The sequence below is a fragment of the Biomphalaria glabrata genome, chromosome 1 (genome assembly GCF_947242115.1).
Source record: "Biomphalaria glabrata chromosome 1, xgBioGlab47.1, whole genome shotgun sequence".
Lineage (NCBI taxonomy): Eukaryota > Metazoa > Mollusca > Gastropoda > Planorbidae > Biomphalaria > Biomphalaria glabrata.
Genome location: NC_074711.1, coordinates 53,534,989 through 53,557,315, shown reverse-complemented (window position 1 = coordinate 53,557,315; position 22,327 = coordinate 53,534,989). Strand labels below are relative to the sequence as shown.

Genomic DNA, 22,327 nt, shown 5'->3' with positions numbered 1-22,327 from the left:
AAAGGAAAGAACCCAGATAGTCGATATTGTTTTTTTTAATGATGAATGAAGACACCACTTGAACAAAGCCAAGATATAGGTAAGCAACAATCAGTATAAGTAGATTAGATTATCTATGCTATGTAGGTGAAGGTTACCCATTGTTACACTAGGAAGCTCATGATTCTTAACCTTGATATGAAATAATTAGCCCTTAAGGCCCATTAGAATGGGTGCATCTCTCTCTACATTTTGCATTGTTTTTACTGAGAACTTACACTTGCCATGATATACATATGAGTTATACATATCGGTATACATAAAATTTATACATACTGGTATACATATAAGTTATACATACCAGAATACATATAAGTTATACATACCGGTATACATATAAGTTATACATACCAGAATACATATAAGTTATACATACCGTTATACATATATACAAATATACTGGAAGCGGACACATTTTTTTTTAAATTTTAGTTTATAAATGTTTCTATATTGATAAGTAGTCATGTCCTATTCACTGTATATGGTGGTCTGCAGCTTGTATTCTAATGCCATCTAGTAAGATGTTGAAGGTATAGGCATAAAGATTAAATTAAGTTTTTACTAAGCATTGTGTAGTTTTTGCCATCAGAAAAAGTTGACTTTGTAAAGCTTGGGGCTTGATAATGTTAGACAGTATAGGCTCCAAAACATTGAACTCATTAGCAACAAATTCTGAGGGAACAAGTTAGTTTTGCATGTGTACAAGTTCCACTATTATTAAATTACATTGAATCTTCGTAACTTTTTCAATTTAATGCAATTTCTATAAGAGATCCAGAACCATGAAAATCATTTATTTAGAAAGACAAAAAATATCCTTATTGAAAATTAATATATTTCATTTTATAGCATATTATGCCCTAATAATAAATATTTTATTTTATTAATATAAAATATTTTTTATAACTGGGCATTAAGATTTTTAATATTCTAGCTTTAAAGTAGAATTAAAAATAGTGCATTTAGATAATTTTGGAAATAACTCTGAATACTAATGAGTAAGTGCTCAGATTAAAACAAAGGTTATCAAATAGTTAGCACTAATGGCCCCAATCAGGACACAAACCACAGCTTGGCATCAACATAGTGATAAGATTACACTTTGCATAGCACAATCATGATTTCCCATAACACCCATTTTATAAGTAATGTCAATTAGTCCTATTACTCAGAGGTCGGCAGTCACTTAAACCAGGCATAACTAAATCATTCACTGCCACACTCTTATTGAGATTATTAATTATTATGTTGTGCTGTCATTAGTTGTCACCTGTTTACATCATTTTCAGAAAGTAAAGTAAAATAATTATATTCCTTGGTTCCATAAGACCAGAAGTGGTAATAGATATAAGCACCTATATGGCATGCATCTCAAATAGCCTCTGTCAACCAGTCCAACTTCTAGCCTTCACATGTGGCTCAGATATTGAGCCCGTCTGTTTTCATTAACAGGAGAAAGGGTGAAGGCGAGTAACTGGCGCCTAAAACCAGTAAGCTTCAGGCAGGAGGGGCTTGTAAGCCATTGCTGGCTACCAACCCTGAGGAAAAATCAGCAGCCTGCGACCCTTAGGCAGTAGCAGCACTCTGTGCTACACCCTGGCAGAGCCTGTGACACTACTGCCCCTATCAGCACTTGCTGTTCCTTTGGATACATCAGCTGTGTGGAGAAGGGAGAACTGATGTTTGGGCAACAGCCTTGAGACCACAGCTAATGCCCAGGCATTCATCTTATCATCCATGAGATGATCCATAGTTGCTTCAGGACTGAAGGAGACCATATTATGACATATGTTTTACATCATATTCCTAAAGATTAAATGGTGTAGCCTTAACAAAACAAATTGAAACAAATCTCATTTTAGTAAGATAAACAATTTATTACTTAACTATTTCTACAGCATTATTTTGGAAGAATCTACCACTTTCTTGACTTTAGGTTTCACATTGGTCTGTGTGACTTTAGTTTGGTCTTGGAGCTGGTTAAAGAAAGATGTGGAAGAGAGCTTCTTCTCTTTATCATCCTGTAAGGTATCAAGACAGTTTAAAACATCAGACTCAAGCAAACTGAATTACAAGAGAAAAACATCTCTATCATGCATAGATGGCCGAGTGGTAAATCATTCTGCTTTCAAACAGAGGACCTTGAGTTCATTCTTAATTACCATCCAATTAGAGTCAGCCTCAAAGTAACTTTTATCACTATGTTCGATTTGAAATAAATAGTTAATATTTACAGTTTCTTCATTTTATATTTATCTTAATTTAGAACCAAAGAATTTTAATTATTCTATTGAAGAAAAATAGACAAATGTTGCTTAATTATATTAAATTTTTAAAAAAAAATTGACATTGGCCTTAGAATAGTTTCATTATGACCATAAAGAAAGATATTTTGGAAAAAGTGCCATATTTTATTTATAACACAGGATATTTTGTCAGTGACATATTCAAAAAACGTACATCCGATCAGAATGCATTAAAAAAATGTTTACTGTTGATTTTACCTTGTAAGCATAAAATAAGTAGATCTACTTAAGAGCTAGTCCTTCTTCATGAAAGCATGTAAAAACTTCTTAATAAACATAAGACCAAAATTCTGCGCCAGACAGAACAGCAGTGAGCCAGAAATCTTTATTGATAGGTAGAAATGTAAGAATGCTTGTCTAACTAGAAATCACCATTTCAGTGAATGCTAATTTGATGACAACCAAACCAAATGAGCAAGATCTGTCTACAGAAAGTACTCCAAAAAGTGAATCAGCCAAATCATGAACCAGATAAAGAGATTTAATCTACAGATGTTACATGAGGACAATTTGTTATGAAGCAATACAAGAATCCCAATTCCAAAGCTATCTTGTGCAAATAGAAAGAAATTAAATTTTTTTCTCTTCAATAATGTCTAAGCTGGTGAAGATATTCAGATGAGTTTTGTAAGGAATGATCAAACATAAAGAAGTTCAGAGAAAACTATCAAAATGTCACTGGCAATACAAATAGACAAAAAAATGTATTAATATTACCTTAATTAATGTAATGTTTTTATCAGACTTGCTGATTTGTTCCAGCTGTTTCAAGGCTTTAGCTTTACTGTATTTGTTGCCCAGCCCTGGTTTTAGTTTCTCTACCAACTTCTCTCTGGCTTCCTTGGCCTTCTTTCGCTCTCGTTTCTGAACTTTCTTGACACGTCTGGCACGGTTTTTATCTGTTTCTGTTCTCTCATCATTAGCTTTGAGTTCTCCTTTCTTCTTCTCCTAAATAGAACAAACAGAAAGCAACTCATTAGTAAAGAACAATAAAATTTTGAAGAAAAATTATGACAAAAATATAAATTAAATGATTAAACCTTAACCAATAAATCCTTTCAAATCTTTGAGTTCTTTCTGGGTGTTAGAAAAGAATTAACTTATATTCTTTAAAATTTCTCTTTGAATATTGAAACAATTCAAAATGATCACTTGGGTGCAATACATATTATTAATAGGTATCATCCGATAGGAAATCTACATTGCACTGAGCATTATTGATTGTACTTGAAAGGTTCATAAAGGAATTGAGCTTTAACCATAAAAGTCAAAGTAGTAACTGTTAAGTTTTGAAAACCTACTGACAATTCTTTTTTTACTTTTCTAGTAATAATATCAAGAGAATGGTTGAGAGATCAAAACCACTTAGCTACGCCTTGGCCATTTAACAAGGAGGCTTGAGCTCAAATCCTGACTCAAGCAGAGTTGTGTTTGTTGGGTGCTTAAAGGCAGCAAGGAAACCTCCCAGATATCCACTCCCCTGGTTCCCATTGGACCATAGCACAATGAGGATGCTTATAAGAGACCATGGAGAGTGCCGTGCTTTCACTGAGGGCAATATGTTCCATGAGGAACTCAAAGGAAAGATGATGATAAGCTATATAAAAACAATATTAAAAAAATAAATATACACACATAAACTTCTTCAGGGGCCAGTAGATCAGAGTCTGCAGTAGCCACTGGCGCCACCTCTTCCATTGCAATGGCTGGTGTGTTGACAATAATCTTGACCTCTGTTCCAGGCTGATAAAGAAGAAATTAGGAAGCATTAAATATTTGTATCTGGTGGAATTCCACATTAATGTGTACAAAGCATATATCATGTAGCCTGCACCATTACAAGTTTCATGTTGTTGGTATTAATGAAAATCAATAAAGCTAGCTAATGTATTTTTACTGATAGAAATTAAACACATTAACTATTTGACTATGACTAACTTGTATTACAAATTGCTACATCATAAGTAGGTTTGCATCACCACATTTCATGTTGCCAAATCTAAAATGATAAAGTTGGCTGAGTGATATAAGCTGCTTGACTACCTAACTGTAAGTCTTGATTTCAAATTCCAATGCAGAGACAAGCTGTGTTTGCTGAGCACCTCCAAATAGCATGGACATCTCCCAGATATCCACCAATGTTCACAAAAGAGCTTACTGAGCATATTCAAGGAACTTGATATTTGATTTGTTTTGTGTTGATATTTTGTGTTTTTGGCAAATTTTTGGCCATGTCTGGCCCATAAAAGGAATTTAGAAGCTGTGCTACATAAAAGTTATAGTAAAATTAAACATTTAAAAAATTCACTCACTTTCATAGGTGTATACCTAAAGTTACTCAAGGCATCCAGCTGATGAAATAGTTTATTTAATTCCTTTTCTATGTTTTCACATTCTGGGTCTGCCTTCACTTCATTTTTATCTTCCTAGTCAACAAACAGTCAAAGTAGGAGATAACAGAAATCTTAATCAAATGTTGAAGAGTCTAGTTATCTCATTTAAAGCAACAACAACAAAATTTTTAGCTATAGGACGAAAGCTGTACAATATTTCCATTTCTTAAGGTTAAAAATTAAAGAATTATTGTGTATCAAATAAATATCATTCTTGATTTTGTTTTTTCATTACTTTCTAAAAATAAAATGTCAAAAGAGACATTGAGAAATGAACATAAAGCATGGTGTTCTTGGCCTCTTTTCTGAACTTCTCAAACAGAAATGAATGTTGCATTATCACCATTCTAACTACAACTTTAGAAAGTTATATGTTTCTATCAAGTAGACATAGCAAGTGTAAATGTCTCACCTGCTGCTGTTTCATGAACTCCTGTTCATACAGCTCCCCGAGACTTATTTTACTCTTTTCTTGATCCAGCACAATTCTTTTTTTGAACTCAAAGACATCTTCCTTTTTCTTTTCTTTGCGTTCAACATCATCAAATGTCTAGCGCAGAATAAAACATCTATGTTAGCAGCAAGATCCCAGAGAAGACACATAAAAAAAAGGATGAGATGGCTAGACAAATAAACAAAACAATTGGCTTGCACAAAAACAGACCGCTGCACAAGACCTGACAGATTGCAGTAGAGTCATTTTTATTGTATTGCATCTACTACCTTCAGGGAATATAGTTTTAAAAAATAATCAATGCTTCAAATTAGTAAACAATTAGCAAGAGGAACTATTGGTATTGTTCTGAGATGTAATTTAGTTTACATGCAGTTACCTCTCTTTCCACAATCATACAACTTCTGCTATTTTTTTTTCATTTTCAACTAATAGTCACATTTTCTTCTTAGTCTAAAGAAGGTGAGAGTTGGTCAAGATGGTGAGTAATTGTGAGAGAGAGAGAGAATAGGTAATTGAGTGAGTGAGTGTAAGACAGAATACTAAAAGTGAATAATCATTAAATCATTGAACTTATTCAAATCAACCAATTATTTGAATCATTCACATTTTGGTAAATTATTTTAAGCATTCAAATTAATCAATTATTTAAATTATTCACAAGAACTAAGATGACACATAACACAACACATGAATAAGATGATACATAACACAACACATGAATAACTTAACAAATAAATTAACACCTGTACATCACAGGAAATGCCATGACTTATAAAATCTGGACATTTCTCTCAGGTTTCAGGTCTATCTAATGGTCTGTAACTTAAGTGATAAAAAGGAAATTTGAAAGCAGTTAAATAGTTTAGGCTTCCAAATAGAACTAAATCCAAAACACACACACACAAAAGGAACTAAATAGCAAACTGTTGAGTGATTACTTTGTCTTTGATCCTCTGTTTGATGTAATCTTCTAAAGATTTTGTTGTTTCTTCTGTAATCACTGGCGCTGGACAATGGAGGAAAAACAAGAAACATGAATGCATGACATGTTCTAACTTACAATTATTTGAATGGAGATGTTAATTTTTTTATAATAAGTTACATTGAACATTGGGAGATGCGGTGGCTGATCAGTAAAGCGCTTAGCTTCTGAACTGGAGGTCCTGGGTTTGAATCCTTGGTGAAGATTGCGATTTTGTATAATTCTGATCTTTGGGCACCGGCACCTCTGAGTCCACACAGCTCTAATGGGTACCTGACATTAGTTGGGGAAAAGTAACGGCAGTTGATCGTTGTGCTGGCCACATGACATCTTCATTAACCATGGACCACAGAGACAGATAATCTTTACATCATCTGCCCTAAAGATCTCAAGGTCTGAAAGGGGACCTTTACATTACAAAACAAATAGTTACACTGAAATGCTTTTTAATATAAAATATTTAGAATTCATTTTCAAATCTCACTAATGTGCCTAGTTTTTTCTGGGAATTTTAAAGTATTTTTAAAAAAGCAAAATGTTTATTACTTTTCATAAGTAACCATCTTGTCTTAATTCTGATTATATATTAATCATTTCTCTTATCTTCAAACCTCATCATTAATGAAATAGAAAACAAAATTATACAACAATTGATGAAGCTATGCAATAACTGACAAAGTTATACAACAATTGAACAGACTTTTACAAAAATATTTCTAATAATCTTCCAATAGTAATGTAGACAGAAGAAGGAAAATACGAGACATTACATTACCTGCCCTGGTTGTATGTTGAAAATCAAGTACAGTTTCTAATAAACTATTTTCAGGTCTTTTAGTCGCAGTAGCTTCACCTAGCAGCTCCCATGAAACTTCTTTCACACTTAAGTCTTCCATTTCTCTAGCTTTGGCTTGCAGCTATAAAAGATAAACAAAAGTTATGATGTTTTAGGGTATTTAGTTAATTATGTAGCTATACTTTTAAACTAGTGAATCCCAATTTTTATATCTTTCCCCTTGACAACCTTTTCTACTGCCTAAAGCAACATTAAGTACTTTAATATGCACACAAAGTTGTTATCAAGCTCTGCTTATGTGATTCATTAGGCTACACAGTAAAGCTAAACTCCTGTTTCAACCAGCTCTCAGTGTATGGAAATCATATTAAATATACTATTATTATTTTTTGATAAAGAACTGAAAACAAGCTATGCATGACAGCCTTGCCCTAGAGCCAAATTCAATGTTTAGTGCATGAGTACAAATGTACTTTATCATTCACTGTATTGCGTTCTGGTGTAGATTTTGCCCTGATGTTTCAAGCCAAAATGGCCTGAGATAAATTGCTTATCTTTTAAAGTTGTTAGCTCCATGGAATTGGCTATTTGAAAGTGTACATCTAAGTGTGTTCATGTTAAGCATTCAGTTTAAAACTGAATGAAACTTTCTCTTCTCAGCAGATCTACATATGCTCATATGATTCATCTATTCCAGTGGTTCCCAAACCTTTTTGTCTCATAAACCTCTTGCCATGTTTTCCAGTTTTCAGTAGACCTCCCCCCCCCCCGCATTTTTTGTAAGATTCATCAACTTCAAATGTGTTTTTCTCTGTGATTTCTAGGCCAATATATTCATTGATGAAATTCAAATTAAATAAAACAAAATAAAATTTAATATGGACAGATAACTTTGATAACAAAATTTCATTATTAGCCTTAAATTTAGATAGGTTTACTATTATAACTTACGATTAGATGATGCTTGACTGTTGTACATTTGAAATAATTTATCCTGTTTATTAATTTAATCCTCACAAGAAACACTGAGATTATGACTTCATTTTGATCAAATTTAGATTATCACCTTGTACCTGCAAGTTAACCTCATGAAATTTATGAAGCAAGTCTGTTAAATAGATTATATCCGATTCCTGCTTAATTTTTTTGTTTTAAAATTGGATCTTTAGCCCCCAAGAACTCAGAAAAAAATATTGTCAAACAAGTCTTTCGACAACTGTCATACTTCAGTGTGAAGGAGAAATGAATCAATTTTTCAGGCAAAGAGCACTTCTTTATTGATTTCATGATTCATAACAAAATGAAAATATGATAATAATAACACATATTATTGGGCAAGGTTAACTAGTCCAGCTTTTATTTTTATCATGATATAGGAATGTGTAATACAAGTTTTATAACCTCTTCAATGAATAGGCAAAGTCAATTATTTGTCTTAAGTGTGCAGTTTTCTAGAGTTTGATGTAGGCTTAAGTAATAATTTTGTAAGATGCTCACAAACCTCTTTTGTGATGTTTAATCAAAATTTTTTTCTACTGTTGGATAGTATTTCGAATCTCAGTTTATTTTATCATGTTGGCATTGTCTCCAATGATGTTCCACTTTAGATGGTTTCATAGCAACTTAACTTAAAACTTTGTTACATAAAAGGCATATAGACAATTGCTTGTTGGACAAGGATGAAATGAAGACAAATTTCTAATAACCAACACTTGACTTTCTACAATTCTTTTTAGATTTGGCCTTTATTTTCATGCAGACACATTAATCTATTTAAAATATAGATGTTAAAGTTTTTTTAAAACAGAGAATAATTCATTTGACTAACAGGATTAAAATTCACAGGATTAACTAAGGTAATAATCATTAATGGAAAATGAAATTTAAAGTCACAGCATGCCTAAATGAGGTCCGCTATCATAGACCCCCATTTACAGGTCATGGACCCCCAATTTATTTTTTCACTTCCGTAGACCCCTTGGAAGTCCTTGTAGACCCCTGGGGGTCTATATAGACCACTTTGGGAATCACTGATCTATTCAGTCACTGCCAGATGCAGAGTTGCCAGATTTTAAAATGAATGTGAGTGGATTGTCATCACTAAGTCCATTGTGAATTGGGTAACATATATCTGAATTGGCTAGACACTACTTTTTCTATACAAATGAATGACCAAATCACACAACCTTGCAAAAGACTGAGATTATTTGGATATGTTAAGTTTCCCGACTAGTATGCTTGCAAAGAAGCAAGTTCTACTGTATATGTATATGAAAATGAGTGTTACCTCCTCCTGTTTGCGCTCAAATGTGGATTTCAGCTTTTTCTTTGTGTCTGTCTCTTCATCACTGAAGTGATCAATGTTGAAATTCATTTTTTTATTATATTTTTAACTTAATTTTAAAAAATAAATTAAGCAATCGTAAATAAGGTAATGATAATTATAAAATCAAAGTAATAAATGAGTTCCTCTTATGACCAAGTATTTACCTATGAAGAAGATCTTCAGTGAATGCCACCTTTTTCTTACTCTGATCTTTTTTCTCAATGTCTTCTAATAAACTGGATTCATTTTCTTTTTCATCATCATCATCATCATCATCCTCAACATCATCATCTTTTTCCATATCACTTTCATCTGACAGACTAGGTTCTTCATCTTTGTCATCATCATTGTCATCATGTTTTTCATCAACAGTTTTCAATGGTTTTGTTTTCTTTTTTTTTTCTGAGCCATCCTCTTCTGGAGGATCAAAAAAATCTGCATACATGGGGTCCTCATCCCCCTGTTGGAATTAAAATGTTAAATAAAGGTCTAATTAAAATAAATACGTGTCTAAGTTAATTACTGACACCTGATTCTCATTATATATATAAATAAGCACAGTGATGCCAATAGGCTAATCTAGTTGAAAGAAAAGCCCTTTCAAGTAGAGATCTGTGCGTACTGCATGCTTAATACCATAAAAACTAAAAATCAATCATCACAAATATCTTCATTATGCTTAATATAATAATAATGGATATAGTACTTTAGATCCATATTGTTTTTAAAATGAAGTATGCATATAAATATAAAGCAAATTTAAGACAAGATTTCCTTACATGGATAATAAAGATTGTTATTATTATTATTGTAATTCTAAAAAAGAAGTAGATTGTGTTTAACTCATACTTCTATCACTACCAGTATAGTCTTAAAAATTCAATTTTACTGTAATCTTCACCATACTTGAAAATGTGCAGCATTTGCATAGTCAAAAAGGGGGGTGTGTGTTTAGGGTCCAAATTCCAAGAGCATAGCTATGGAAGATTTTGATTTTAAAACCCTCTCCAAAATTTACGATAAAATCCTCTCTTCAATATATATATATATATATATACATCAGTCACCAGATTCTATGAGCGTAGCCAAGAGGGGATTTGTGTTTAAAACCCCCGTCCAGCAGGGTTTAGAGCTAAATAACACCTCTTCAATGTAAAAAAGCAAATTACACACTCAAAATTCTATGAGCGTAGCCAAAGGGTTTTTGAGTTTAAACCCCTCTTCAGTGGGGTTTGAAGCTAAAAAATACCTCTACAATATAAAAAAAAAAGCAAATGGAGCACTCTAAATGCTATGAGCGTAGCCAAAGGGATTCTGAGTTCAAACCCCTCTTTAGAGGGATTTGAAGCTAAAAAAACACCTCTTCAATATAAAAAAAGGAAATTGCACGCTCAAAATCTATGAGCGTAGCCAAAAGGGTTTTGAGTTTAAACTCCCCTTCAGTGGGGTTTGAAGCTAAAAAAATATCTCTTCAATATAAACAAAAGCAATTTACACACTTAGTGGGGTTTGAAGCTAAAAAATACCTCTTCAATATAAACAAAAGCAAATTAGGCACTCAAAATTCTATGAGTGTAGCCAAAGGGCGTTTTGAGTTTAAACCCCCATTCAGAGGGGTTTGAAGCTAAAAAAACACCTCTTCAATATAAAAAAAAAGCAAATTAAACACTCCAAATTCTATGAGTGTAGCCATGCCAAGGGGGGTTTTGAGTTAAAACCCCCTCCTCCAGAGGGATTTTTTTAAAAGTTTAAAACCCCTCCTGATGGTTTTGAGTTTAAGTACCCCCATACTGAGAGTTTTGACATTGAAAACCTCTCTCTCTTCAATTTTATTCTAAAGTAAACTACAGTCACCAAGTTCTAAGACTGTAGCTAATGGGGTTTTCAATTTAAAAAAAAAAAAAATGATTTTGATGATAAAACTTCCCTTTTTGATATAAAATCAAAAGCAAACTAGTCACCTAATTCCAGGAGAGGTTACAAATTTCTACCAGTGTTTGGGCTCCATTAATAAAGTGCAGTGAAAAGTCATCTGCCAAAATTGAAAAAGACTAAATTATGTGGCTCAACAAAGATGGCTAAGACGGATTGTAGGAGTCAGTCAGTTATAGAGATCAGGAGTCAATAAAGGAAATCCTATGCCAAACTGGGAGCCCCTAACCCCCCCCCCAAAAAAAAAATCCTTGCTACGCCCATGATGTGCAGTAATTCAATTCTGGCCCATCAAAAGTATGCTGTTCTTTTGAAATAAATTATGCATATTATTATGCACATAACCTATAATCCGTTTTTAAAACAGGATGAAAGAGGCAGTTATTGGTTTTTGAACAGTGATTAAATAAATGCCACCATTGTCTTAATCATGTGTATAATAGATAGGTACAAAGGTTATTAAGGATTATAAAACTAAACCTTTCAAGTTTTAAAATTAATTGTATTAAAGCATATATATAAATTACTTTTAAAACAAGGTGAAAAAGGCAGGGAGTGTTATTCAATAACTGTAAGAAATTATCCACATAAAAAAAAAAGTTTTATTTTCCCCTACAAAGACTGTTAATGAAAATAAAATGGTAACCTAGTGGTTACTTCAAGATCACTTTAGTAGCCCTGTGAACTTGAGAATGCAATAAAGGTTAATGTAACGAAAAAATTCAATTGACCAGTGGTGGCTCTATACCATGCATACATCTATGTGATCAGAGAAATGAAATCAAATACTTTTTATACGAGGAAAAAATAACACATGTATTGTCTATTCATACATAATTTAAAATTTAATTCTATCTAACTTTCTCACTGAATAATAATAACAGAGGTTTAGTGTTTATTATATGTAGCTTGCAAAGAAAGTTTTATTGTCTTTAAAATGTATTTTATATCTATAATAAATTATTTTATTTAGAGACTAAAAATATATGTTTTTACCTCAGAATCATCAGCAGCAAACAAATCAACTTCCTCATCCTCACTTTCTTCACTGTCATCATCATCATCACTGTCAGGATTTTCTTTTTTACTCTCTCTTTTCGTCCGCTTGGCTTCCTTCAAATCCTCTGCATCCAGGAATTCCTCCATCTCTGAGAGTTTGAAAAACTTATCATCTACAACAGTTTTTCTTTTTTCTGTCGTTTTGTTGACAGTTTTTTTCTTTGACTTCTTTTCACTTTCTTCATCAGATAAGCCAGTGGCTAATTCATTATCAAATTCAAAGTCAAAATCTAATTCATCTGAATCTTCATCGTCACCTATATTTAAGTCATTTTCTTTGTTTTGGCTCTCTTCTTCTGCTAACCTTTCTTTAATAGACTTTAAAATACCCTCCTCGTCATCACTAAAGTCAGAGTCACTGTTGTCTAAATGTTCATTATCTTCCACCGATTCCTCAAGCTCTTCTCTCTTTTTTGATTTCCTTTTGTGACTTTTATGTGTGTGAGTGGTGATTTTGACCAATTCTTTGGTCATTGCTGGCAGCGAAAGATTGTGGTCATTCCGAAGCTCTAACTGCTGCCAGATTTGCTCAGCATCAAGACCTCTTGTGATAAAAGAAGGAAGACCCTCATTAAACCTTCCTATGCTGACCAGTTGTGATGTCAACATAAGAAGTGAGCTTCTGGAGCTTGGTGTCATTTTAACTGCGTCTTTATTCTCCTTTTTGCTGCATAGAAATAATCAAAACAGAAAGTTACAAACAAGCTTTATCTCAATATAAATAAAAATGTGCGGTAAGTTCAACAATGTCAAAGCATCTTATACATACAACTACAGTATTAGAACATGTGTGTAAAGTCATAGCTGCAGCCAATGTTAAGAGCAAAAGGTCGAATACTGTGCTTAAAAGTGTACCAGGTAAACGAGTCGAAAAGAAATTACTTCTCTTTTTGATTATTGACATCATTAGAATGTTCAGATGAGCCGAATACGTTGAAGAAAGTCCAAGTCAGTTTTTGCATTTGTTTTTTTTTTTCTCTTTTTACTCTAATTTCAAAGTGGAATACAATGTTAAGAATTATTTTAGTTTTCTCTTTCTGAGCCCACAGTTCAATAACAGTGAAGAGAGAGGAACTGACTATCAGTTAATATGTTTTTGTATTTAATTTGTCAAGTCTAGATATGTAGAGCTAGGATTATCTAGATTGAGTAGATACATTGTATAATATAATATAGATTATGGTATAATATGTTTATAATATAGAGAGATCTAGAATCTATCTCATCTATGTCTAGAGTATTCAAGATTCTAGACTAGTAGTGATAAAGACATTATGATTAAAGATACAAGGTCTAGACAGAATAAGAATAGATATATATAGGCTAGAGATCTTAGTCTACAAATCTGAATCTAGAATGGACTGGATTTAGATTTCCTTGCTTTTTCTTCAAAATAATTTAGAATATCCCTACCATGGAACCATTTTTCAGAGGCGCCCGAGCAAGTGGTGGGCTCTAAACAATAGTAATAGGTAAACTCAAGAACTTGACAACAAGAGTTTTACTTTATATAGTAAATAAAAATAGTCAATATGACACAATTGGCAACACAATATAAACTATTACAAATGTTACACTGTTGTTACGGTCGTAGCGCAGCACAGTGTGCATGAATAATGGTGCAAATTTGTGTAATGAATGGAAGGGATGTAAAAAGAGGAAGCCGGGAGAAAATGACAGGAAGAGAGATGAAATGCTGATGTTTACATAAATTGTTATAATATTAAAGTATTGCTGGAATAAAACCTGAGAGTGTATTATTATTTTGAAGAGTCTTGTGTCCTAACAACTGTACATCACTGTAGTGCTGTACTAAACTCTACAGTCTCTATATCTCATCCTGGACTCGAGGACTCCACCAGGCCCAATAACAGTCCCAATCTCCTCGCTCCTGTAATGAACTGAACACACTCTGTCTCTGGTCCACCAAGGCTTCTCATCACATGTCCATAACATGGGTTATATTTATGTGCAAAGTTCATATGAGTACTGTCTTGTTGTGGTCGAGAGGCTAAGTACGCTTGAGCTTGGCTTGTCCTGGCTACCTATGATGGGGGCTCGAGGTTCGACACCCGACTCAAGCAGAGTTGTGTTTACTGACCGCCTAAAGGTAGCACAGAAAACCTTCTCCCAGATACCCCCTCACCCTCACTGGTCCACAGCGCCCTGAGCATGTTATAAGTATGAAAGTAGCGCTATAGTATATAATACTATATTGTCTATATTGACTGTCTTTCGGATTTCTCTTGGTATCATACCCTGCCTGCTACCCCCATGTCGTCCTGCGACTCTAAATTTATATAGAATAGAGGTAGTAAATTATCTTTAACTCAGAAGTGATAGAAGGAACATCCGAAACATCACAGATGTAAAACATTTTGTTTTAGATTCGGTAATAGTTTAGATGCCCAGATACCTTTACTGACCACCATGTTGTTTTTAATGTTTCTTCTTTTTTCAATAACTTTTTAAAAAGAGATTTCTGTTCTTATGCTGTCAACTTATGCATTTTTAAGTGTATTTACTGAAATGAAGGTCTAAAAAAATGTTAATAATAAATTGATGAAGTTGTTTCTTCATTTTTTTCAATAACTTTTAAGAGAGTTTTTTTGTTCTTATGCTATCATTTTAAATGAATTTTAATATTAGATCCAATAGCTGCTAGAAAGAAAGACAAAACAGCAACAGAAAAATGTTGGCAAGTAATTCAAGGGAGATAGTCTAGTATTAAGCCTTAAAACCAAAATGGCGTATTTCCAATGACAATGTATGGTAATAAGAAATAAAACTTAAAAATGTATATTTTAAAAACTATTTATCTCCGAGGAAATCAAATTACAATATTTAGGGATGTTACAAAATTAAAAAACAATTTTTTTTTTAAATTAATTAATATACCATTAAAGCACATGATAAGAGCATTCTAATGATATATACATTATTGTTGTAGGACCTACGGTAAATAAAAAAAAAATGATTTTTTTAAACGCGTTTTGGCTTTACTTTAAGGTTAATGCAACGTTGTGACAAAAATGATACGAAAAAGAAAAACGCGTACATTTACGCAAGTTTTCTACTTGTAGACTAACATTATATATCAAATTAAAGCTTAGAGTGTGCATAAAATTAATATCTATTTATTGTAAATAAATTCTTTTATGTTTTAATTATTATTATTTTTTAAAAATTCCTTTAAATAATACACTTTTTAGACGTAAATACTGCGACAAAATATTTTTTTATGTTTATATTGTTTTATAATTGATAATAAAAATTGATATTATTGAAAAGAGCTTGTTCTCCAGTTAATTAAACCAAAAAAAAAATGTTTTTATTTCAAATAGAAGAGAAGTTATGATTTTTTGTTTAAATTAATTTTTTGTCCTTCTTTATCTTTGTATTTTTGGTTTCCGATTTTGATATTCTGTTATTAAAGCATGCATATCTTTCTTACTATTTAATTTTTTTTATTCAAATTTTAAGACTTTTTAAACATGTTCTTTATAGAATTATATGACATCAATCTTTCATTTTAAACTATTTTTATTACTTTAGAATCAGAATTTCAGTGCATGAATTTTTTTTTTTATTCTTAGTTTAATGATGTTTGATAAGACCCACTAATTTAAACAAAAAAGTGCCAATAATTACATGTAAACATTATTAGTTGGAATCAATTAGGTAAAATAATTTTTCAAAATTTAAATGTGACCTTGGCACATATTCATAAATAAAAAAATAATTTAAATATAAACTTAAAATTGAGAATATATATACAAAGCGCTGGTGGCACTGGTAATATTTCAGTATTTTTAAAGTATTTACAAGTATTTACATTTAAGACATTATTAGGTCCTTAAAAACAACATCACATGCTAGTGAGAGTTTGGAAATATCATAGTCTTCTGCTAAGCTATCATCATCTCCCTCTTTCCAATAAGCCACAACATATTTTTCAGGATCATTTTTTTTCAGGCGTTCTATCCTTCCTAAGTAAATGACAGGTCCATTGTCACATTGTCATGCCATGTATGACATTTACGTCTGCCAGATGCTTTGCCAGCAAGTAAATCATAAATTTGATCCACAGATGTATCAGTCATCTCAGGAAATGTTGCTTTGATTACTTGTTTATTTAATGCAATATTTTTCAACATTTTCTCAACATCCTTCCTTTTTTTATCCTCTTTTTTTTGTTTCTTTTCTTCTGACCTGCGTTGCATCTCCTTTAGAAGTTCCGAATTTTTGAATCTGTTTCCTTTCCTCTTACTACGTGCAGCTCCAATGGCCCATGATATAATGCTATCTCTGTCTGTATCCGTCATAGAATATAAGTACTTCATTGTTTTGTTTTTTTTAGCACAAATTTTAGAAGAAATAAAACACATAGTGGCATTCTGAGATTTTGCCTTTGCTGCACTAAACATTCCCATCAATTCCTCACTATCCATATTGTGTGGTCTACAAGTCTCAGTTTGATTTTCAATGTCCTCATTTGGAATAATATCAAATAAATTCACATATTGTTTTTCAATAACTTCTGCCACTCCAATTAAACACAATTTCAACATATTTTCAAGTTCCTCATCTTTAGGTGAAAACACAATCAATGAATTCCAAACAGGATCCTCAGCATCCATAGCATTGTTGAAAAAGTCTAGCTTCATGGAAAATAACAACAAAGGATGAGCAACAGATTTCTTAATACGCTCCAGGGCATCTTTGATGAATTCTATTGCTTTAAAATAAGCCATCCTTTCTGTTTTTGGGATGTAAAATAGCTTTAACCATGGGGCTGTTAGAAGTTTACCTACCATTCCTAAGGCACACATTTGTTTTTTTGCTGTCTCATCACAAAAATCTTTTTCTACAGCTGATTGTAATCCTCCACAGGCGAGACTGTAATTTCTTAGAAAATCTAACAGGATGGTGTAATGGTGTATGAATAATCCACAAATATGAAATAAAATGTGCAATCTCTTGCCTCTATAGCGAGGTATAAGTCCTTTAGGTAAATTATTTTTAATCAGAAAACACACAAATCCTTTTGGGTCTCCTTTACTGTTGATGAAGCGCAGTTTATTAATTTGTAGAACTAAATTTGCTGCCATACATTCTTTCCCATATAAATATCCTTTCTTAGTCTCCAATGTTTTTAATTCAGCTTTGCATCTACTTGCAATAGTGTCCAGGGGGTGAAGATTACATTTCAGCTCATTCAAAGGTTTCTGCCATATATCACACACTCTTCTTATTGTCGCATGGTTGACTGCTGCCCGATCACTCATTGTGTTTGAGATGTTATTAATTATTGTCTCTCTACAGGATTCATAATCTAGCTTCTTGTAGTCAGCGTAGAGGTGTGCTAAGTCATCAACTGCGGAAGTAATATGCTGCTCGTAATCTTCTGCCGTCCCACCACTTAACGCATCCAGTGCAAGAACATAACAATCATTTTTTGTTGTAATATGAATGGCGTTGACATGAACATCTTCCTGTGTAGTGGCATCAAATCCAAGGGTTAAGTTTTGTGTTGACATTGCTACATCTGCTGCTTGATATTGTGCAATCACACCTAATTCTCTCTCCATTTCCTCTGCAGAACTCCTCTGAGGTATAGAGCCAGCTGTGATTCCCATAAGCTTAGCATAATTTGCAATAATAGTAGGAATGTAACCTGTTGAAACTTCACTATCTATAGCCTCATAAACAAGAAGGCGCATCGCACTGCTGTAGGTTTTTTTGTCTTTCTTGGCAATGAGTTGTTTTTCTTCATTACATTTTTCCTCTAAAAGTAAATAGTCATGTTCCAGTTGTCAAATTCTTTCATTCTTCTCTTCCAGTTGTTTTAGTAGATATGAAGTATCTTTGGATTCGCTCAACAATTCTCTAGTTTTTTGTCTTTCTCTGGTATACAAACTTTTCATTTTTAAATAAGCATCCTTTCCAGATAGTCTCTTGGCATTTTTCAGTTCTTGCCTGAGTAGAGTAATTGTTGAGTTCTTCCTCTTTATAGATTGCTTCAACACTCTAAGTTTGGTAAATGCTTCACTTTGGCTTTATAGCCAGCAAGATTTTTTTTGTATTGCTCTTTATCTTTAATCCTGGACTGCGACAAATAAGAAATTCTTTTTTTTTAATTTCTTCTTCCTAGGAGTACATTCCTCTTGTCTCAGGTTATAATTCTGTTTATCATCAGTTTCATAAATTAATTCAGATGACAGAACAAATGAATCCGTAACAGTTTCCTTAGAATGTTGTCCACTTATAATCAGCTCATCAGGTTTGGCATCAGTTGAACTTAATGATAAAGTAGAAGTTAATGGTTCTTCTGTAGCACATAGTTCAACAGCTGGTTTACTTGTCAGTGTTGGTTCAGGAACAGTTGCAGTTGGTACATGAGCAAATACTTTATTACATAGTTCTTTAAACTGAGGTAAATTCTTACCAATCTTTTTCTTCAATTTTTGCATTAAGCCAATTAAATGGTCCACTTTTTGGGATTTTATTTGTAGTCCAAATCTGGAACTTATTGCTTCTGCAGTAATAGTAGAAGAACTATTTTGGAGGTAAATATATAACACATGACCATTTAGACATAATCGACTTGAATCACCCGATCCAGGACTAGGCAGATCATTGTACAACTCTGTAAGATGCTTATGGATAATAGAATTTTGGTTTATTTTGGCTCGTGTGTGCTTAGGCATTTTTTCCTTTCAGGCTGACTTATAATTAGATTTAGATATTTTATTATATTTGTTACTAATTTTGAGTCAACTAAGTAAAAAAAATGTGATACGGTTGATGAATTAATTATTAAATTAACTACTAAGACTTAGACTTAAAAGTAAACTCAATAACAATAAAACAACTGGATCTAGAAACTAAGATTGATAAATATTATTAATTATAAGATTATTAAGATAGTTGATGTTTTTTTTTTTTTTTATATAGAATCAAGTCTACATTAGATTAGGTCTAGATCCAGAACTCGACTAGTTTAAGTTTAACTAGTTTAGTAGTTAGTTAAGTTAGGTAATGCAAAAGTAGCCTACAGTAGGTAGACCTAAAAATATAAACAAAAGAGATCGAGATGGTATCACTATTAGTAATATTACTAGTAGACCTGATCAGTAGATAATGATCTACTGACTACTGATCAGATCTAGAATGACTAGAACTTAGACTAAATAGATCATATATGTTAATATAATATTTAGAAAGTCTTGTGAATCTCACAACCAAAGTTTTTCGTGCCAAAAACTTTGATCATAGCCAATCAAAGTGTGCCAAAGAAGTCACGTGACCACGCTTTTGTCGGTGGCTTTTCAAAATGGCTACCCTAAAATTACGAGTGTATTGTCAAGGCTTCACTCATGGACTAAAAAATTTATTGTAATTAAAGTGCTCCACGTAATAAAGAACCAATACCACGGTAATTTAGCGCAAAAAATGCACTACAATTCTATATAAAAAAAATGCGTGGGAATCCCGACATTTTTAAACTGTACACATGAAAATTTAACGTAATTTTCAATTAATAAATTAATGACCTTTTTCTCCACATGGCTAAGCCAAAATCGATTCCAGATCGCATTTTTATTGTTACATCAAAAACTATAACTCTCTTACAAAGAAGTATTCATTAAGTGGATTAACAAAATGCGCCTTTGAGACGTATAATAATTTGCCGGAAAAAAAACTAAACACTTTTTTGGCGAAAAAAAAAGGGGCGTGTCGGCGGAAATTGTAACATTGCTACAATATTACATATTTGTAATCTGCATTTTTTTCTGCATATTTTTAATTATTTTAAAATATAAGAGAAACCTGATTTAGCGTTTCTAGTCTCATAAAATAATACCTTAGATTCTAAAGAATCTACATGATAATCCAATCACAAGAGTGTGACTGGTCTTGAATGAAAGTTGAATGTGTGATAGCTCTCCTCTATCTCGGACTAGGTCAGGTAGATCCAGACTAGTCACTAGAGTCTAGTCTACTCTAGATTCTAGATCTATCATCTTCCTTGATTTAGAATACAAATTATTAGTCTTAGAAATTGAAATGGTAAGTCTAATAAAAAAAAGTCACCAGTCTGAGTGTCAGAGTCCAGGTGACACTAGTGACAGAGCTGAGGTTTCAAGTGTCAGTTACTGAGTTAGATCTGGATGGAGTAGGCTAGTTACTCCACTCACAATCATTCATCACCGTGACAATCACATCGTCATCAGTGAGTTGAGTGAGTCAGTCCTAGATAGATGGATCTAGATCTAGTTAAGATTATGTTCTCATGGAGACTTAAAAAAAAAAGGAAAGTAAATATATAGATCTAGAAGCTTTGAGAGTCAAACTTTTCTATTATCTTGCTTTTACTTTTTCGTTGGAGGCTTTGTAAATGTAGTTTTAACTTTCGCTTTCATTGACATGCTTGTTTTCGTCGCCATATTGTACAATATGTTCTTAAACTTTCTATAAAAAGATTATTTCCGCTGTGTATATTATTTTTGTTAGGTCAGTGAGAAAACTTGGTTAATATGTAATGTATATGTTTGTAAAGTTCCATAGTTTAATGTTTAATAAGATCTGAGACATTTAGATCTAGTCTATATATAATCTTAAATCTATAGATTATAGATCTTAGTACCCTTTTTGTTCTCTATTTAGATCTACTAATTTGTATGTTTTCTGTTGATTCTAGATCTAGGCAATGATGATATAGTCCTATATAATAGTGAAATTTAGACTCATAGTAGCTTAAATAAGATAATACACCACCCAACCGCATTGTGATCGATTTTGGTCTATACTAGATGGAACATTGTTCTAAGATCTCTTAGTCAGGTTATCTAGCTCTGGACTCTCCAAAGGCCCAGATTTAAATATGTGGAGGCCGCGGGGCAGGATTTTTGTGAAGGCCCCTACAATTTTTCGAAAGCTTAATTAAAATGTAAAAATGATGAAATGTAGTTTATCTGTACAACTTTATTTAGCAGTCATTTCATGTTAGATGTGTTCAACATATGTTTTTACTAGAATCAATCTACAATATATCTTCTAAGAATATAGTATTTGAAGAAAGTTTTGACGATTAGCAAGAGGAACTACTTGGTATTTTTCTGAGACGTACTTTTTTTTCACTGAGTTACCTCTCTTTCCCCAATGAAAACTATTCGGCTATTTTAAAATACTTCATGGAACCTGGAGTCTGGATCATGGTGTAACAGGGACAAGGATCTCAAAAAACGACTCAAATGGTTTCCCTAGAAATGTAACAAATGATGTATATTGCTGAGAAAAAGAATTATTAGCTCGTTGGCCGAAAGGGGAAAACTCTAGTTTGACCGTACTGTTATAATTTTCAAAGTACCGTACAAAAAAAAAAAAATAATAATAAATTTGGCTGGAGAATGTGGTCTAAATCTAGATCCAACATCGATTTTGAAAGGATTATCGCGTTCTTGAAAGGACTATCACTTTCGTATCCAATGTATCATGGGCCATGTGTATATAGTATATGCAATGTATGATTGATTTAAGACTTTCATGAATTAATGTTCAGGAAAAGTCTAGATCTAATTGCCTATAATTGGAATATATGGCCTAAAATGTGTAGTCTAATAGTCTATAAAAAAAAAATAGTCTATATAGTAGATCTATGCATTCGTGTGGAAGGGTGGAGACAAGATAGAAAATGTTCGATTGCTTTTTAATCTAAATCCATTTGTTATTAAGAAAAAAAAATGCTCTTTAAGTTGTATAAGTATTGTCTTTTTGTGTAAAAATAGGTATATTTAAAGTGTTTTTCTTTTTTTTTATTCCTAGATCTACTATTAGCTGACACTTTCTTCTGAGAAAGAAAGATGAAAGAAGGTCAAGCAGGTGAGTAGCCTAGGCTAATTGTGAGAGATAGAATAGCCAACATAATTGATGGAGTGAGCATGCGTGAGACAGAATGCTAAACGTGAAAGATCGTCAACTCATTGGACTCATTCAAATCAATCAATTTTTAAAATCATTCTAATCATTTAAAC

The 22,327-nt window shown here is 32.5% G+C and overlaps 1 protein-coding gene across 5 annotated transcripts; it reads right to left on the bottom strand.

Annotated features, from left to right (window-relative positions):
- Positions 1-474: 474 nt before the first annotated feature.
- On the bottom strand, positions 475-20,756 carry LOC106065099 (U3 small nucleolar ribonucleoprotein protein MPP10-like). Of its 5 annotated transcripts, none has more exons than XM_056043676.1 (12): positions 20,670-20,756; positions 12,228-12,957; positions 9,464-9,759; positions 9,261-9,321; positions 6,953-7,094; positions 6,134-6,201; positions 5,151-5,288; positions 4,658-4,771; positions 3,981-4,088; positions 3,063-3,293; positions 1,927-2,060; positions 475-711 (listed from the first exon to the last, which is right to left on the bottom strand). In XM_056043676.1, the coding sequence occupies exons 1-11, from the start codon at positions 20,738-20,740 to the stop codon at positions 1,932-1,934; spliced, it is 2,088 nt and encodes a 695-aa protein (XP_055899651.1). In that variant the 5' UTR covers positions 20,741-20,756; the 3' UTR covers positions 475-711; positions 1,927-1,931. The 5 variants fall into 5 exon arrangements, with proteins under 5 accessions (XP_055899651.1, XP_055899672.1, XP_055899677.1 ...); XM_056043697.1 differs by having other exon boundaries at positions 20,648-20,738; XM_056043702.1 differs by lacking the exon at positions 20,670-20,756 and adding an exon at positions 20,388-20,579.
- Positions 20,757-22,327: the final 1,571 nt, after the last annotated feature.

Coding starts and splice junctions, on each gene's coding strand:
- LOC106065099 (XM_056043676.1), bottom strand. CDS start 20,740: ATGGCGACGAAAACAAGCATGTCAATGAAAGCGAAAGTTAAAACTACA. Junction 9,322..9,463: donor ACTGAAGATCTTCTTCATAG/GTAAATACTTGG, acceptor TGATCACTTCAG/TGATGAAGAGACAGACACAA. Junction 5,289..6,133: donor AACAGAGGATCAAAGACAAA/GTAATCACTCAA, acceptor ATTCTGCGCTAG/ACATTTGATGATGTTGAACG.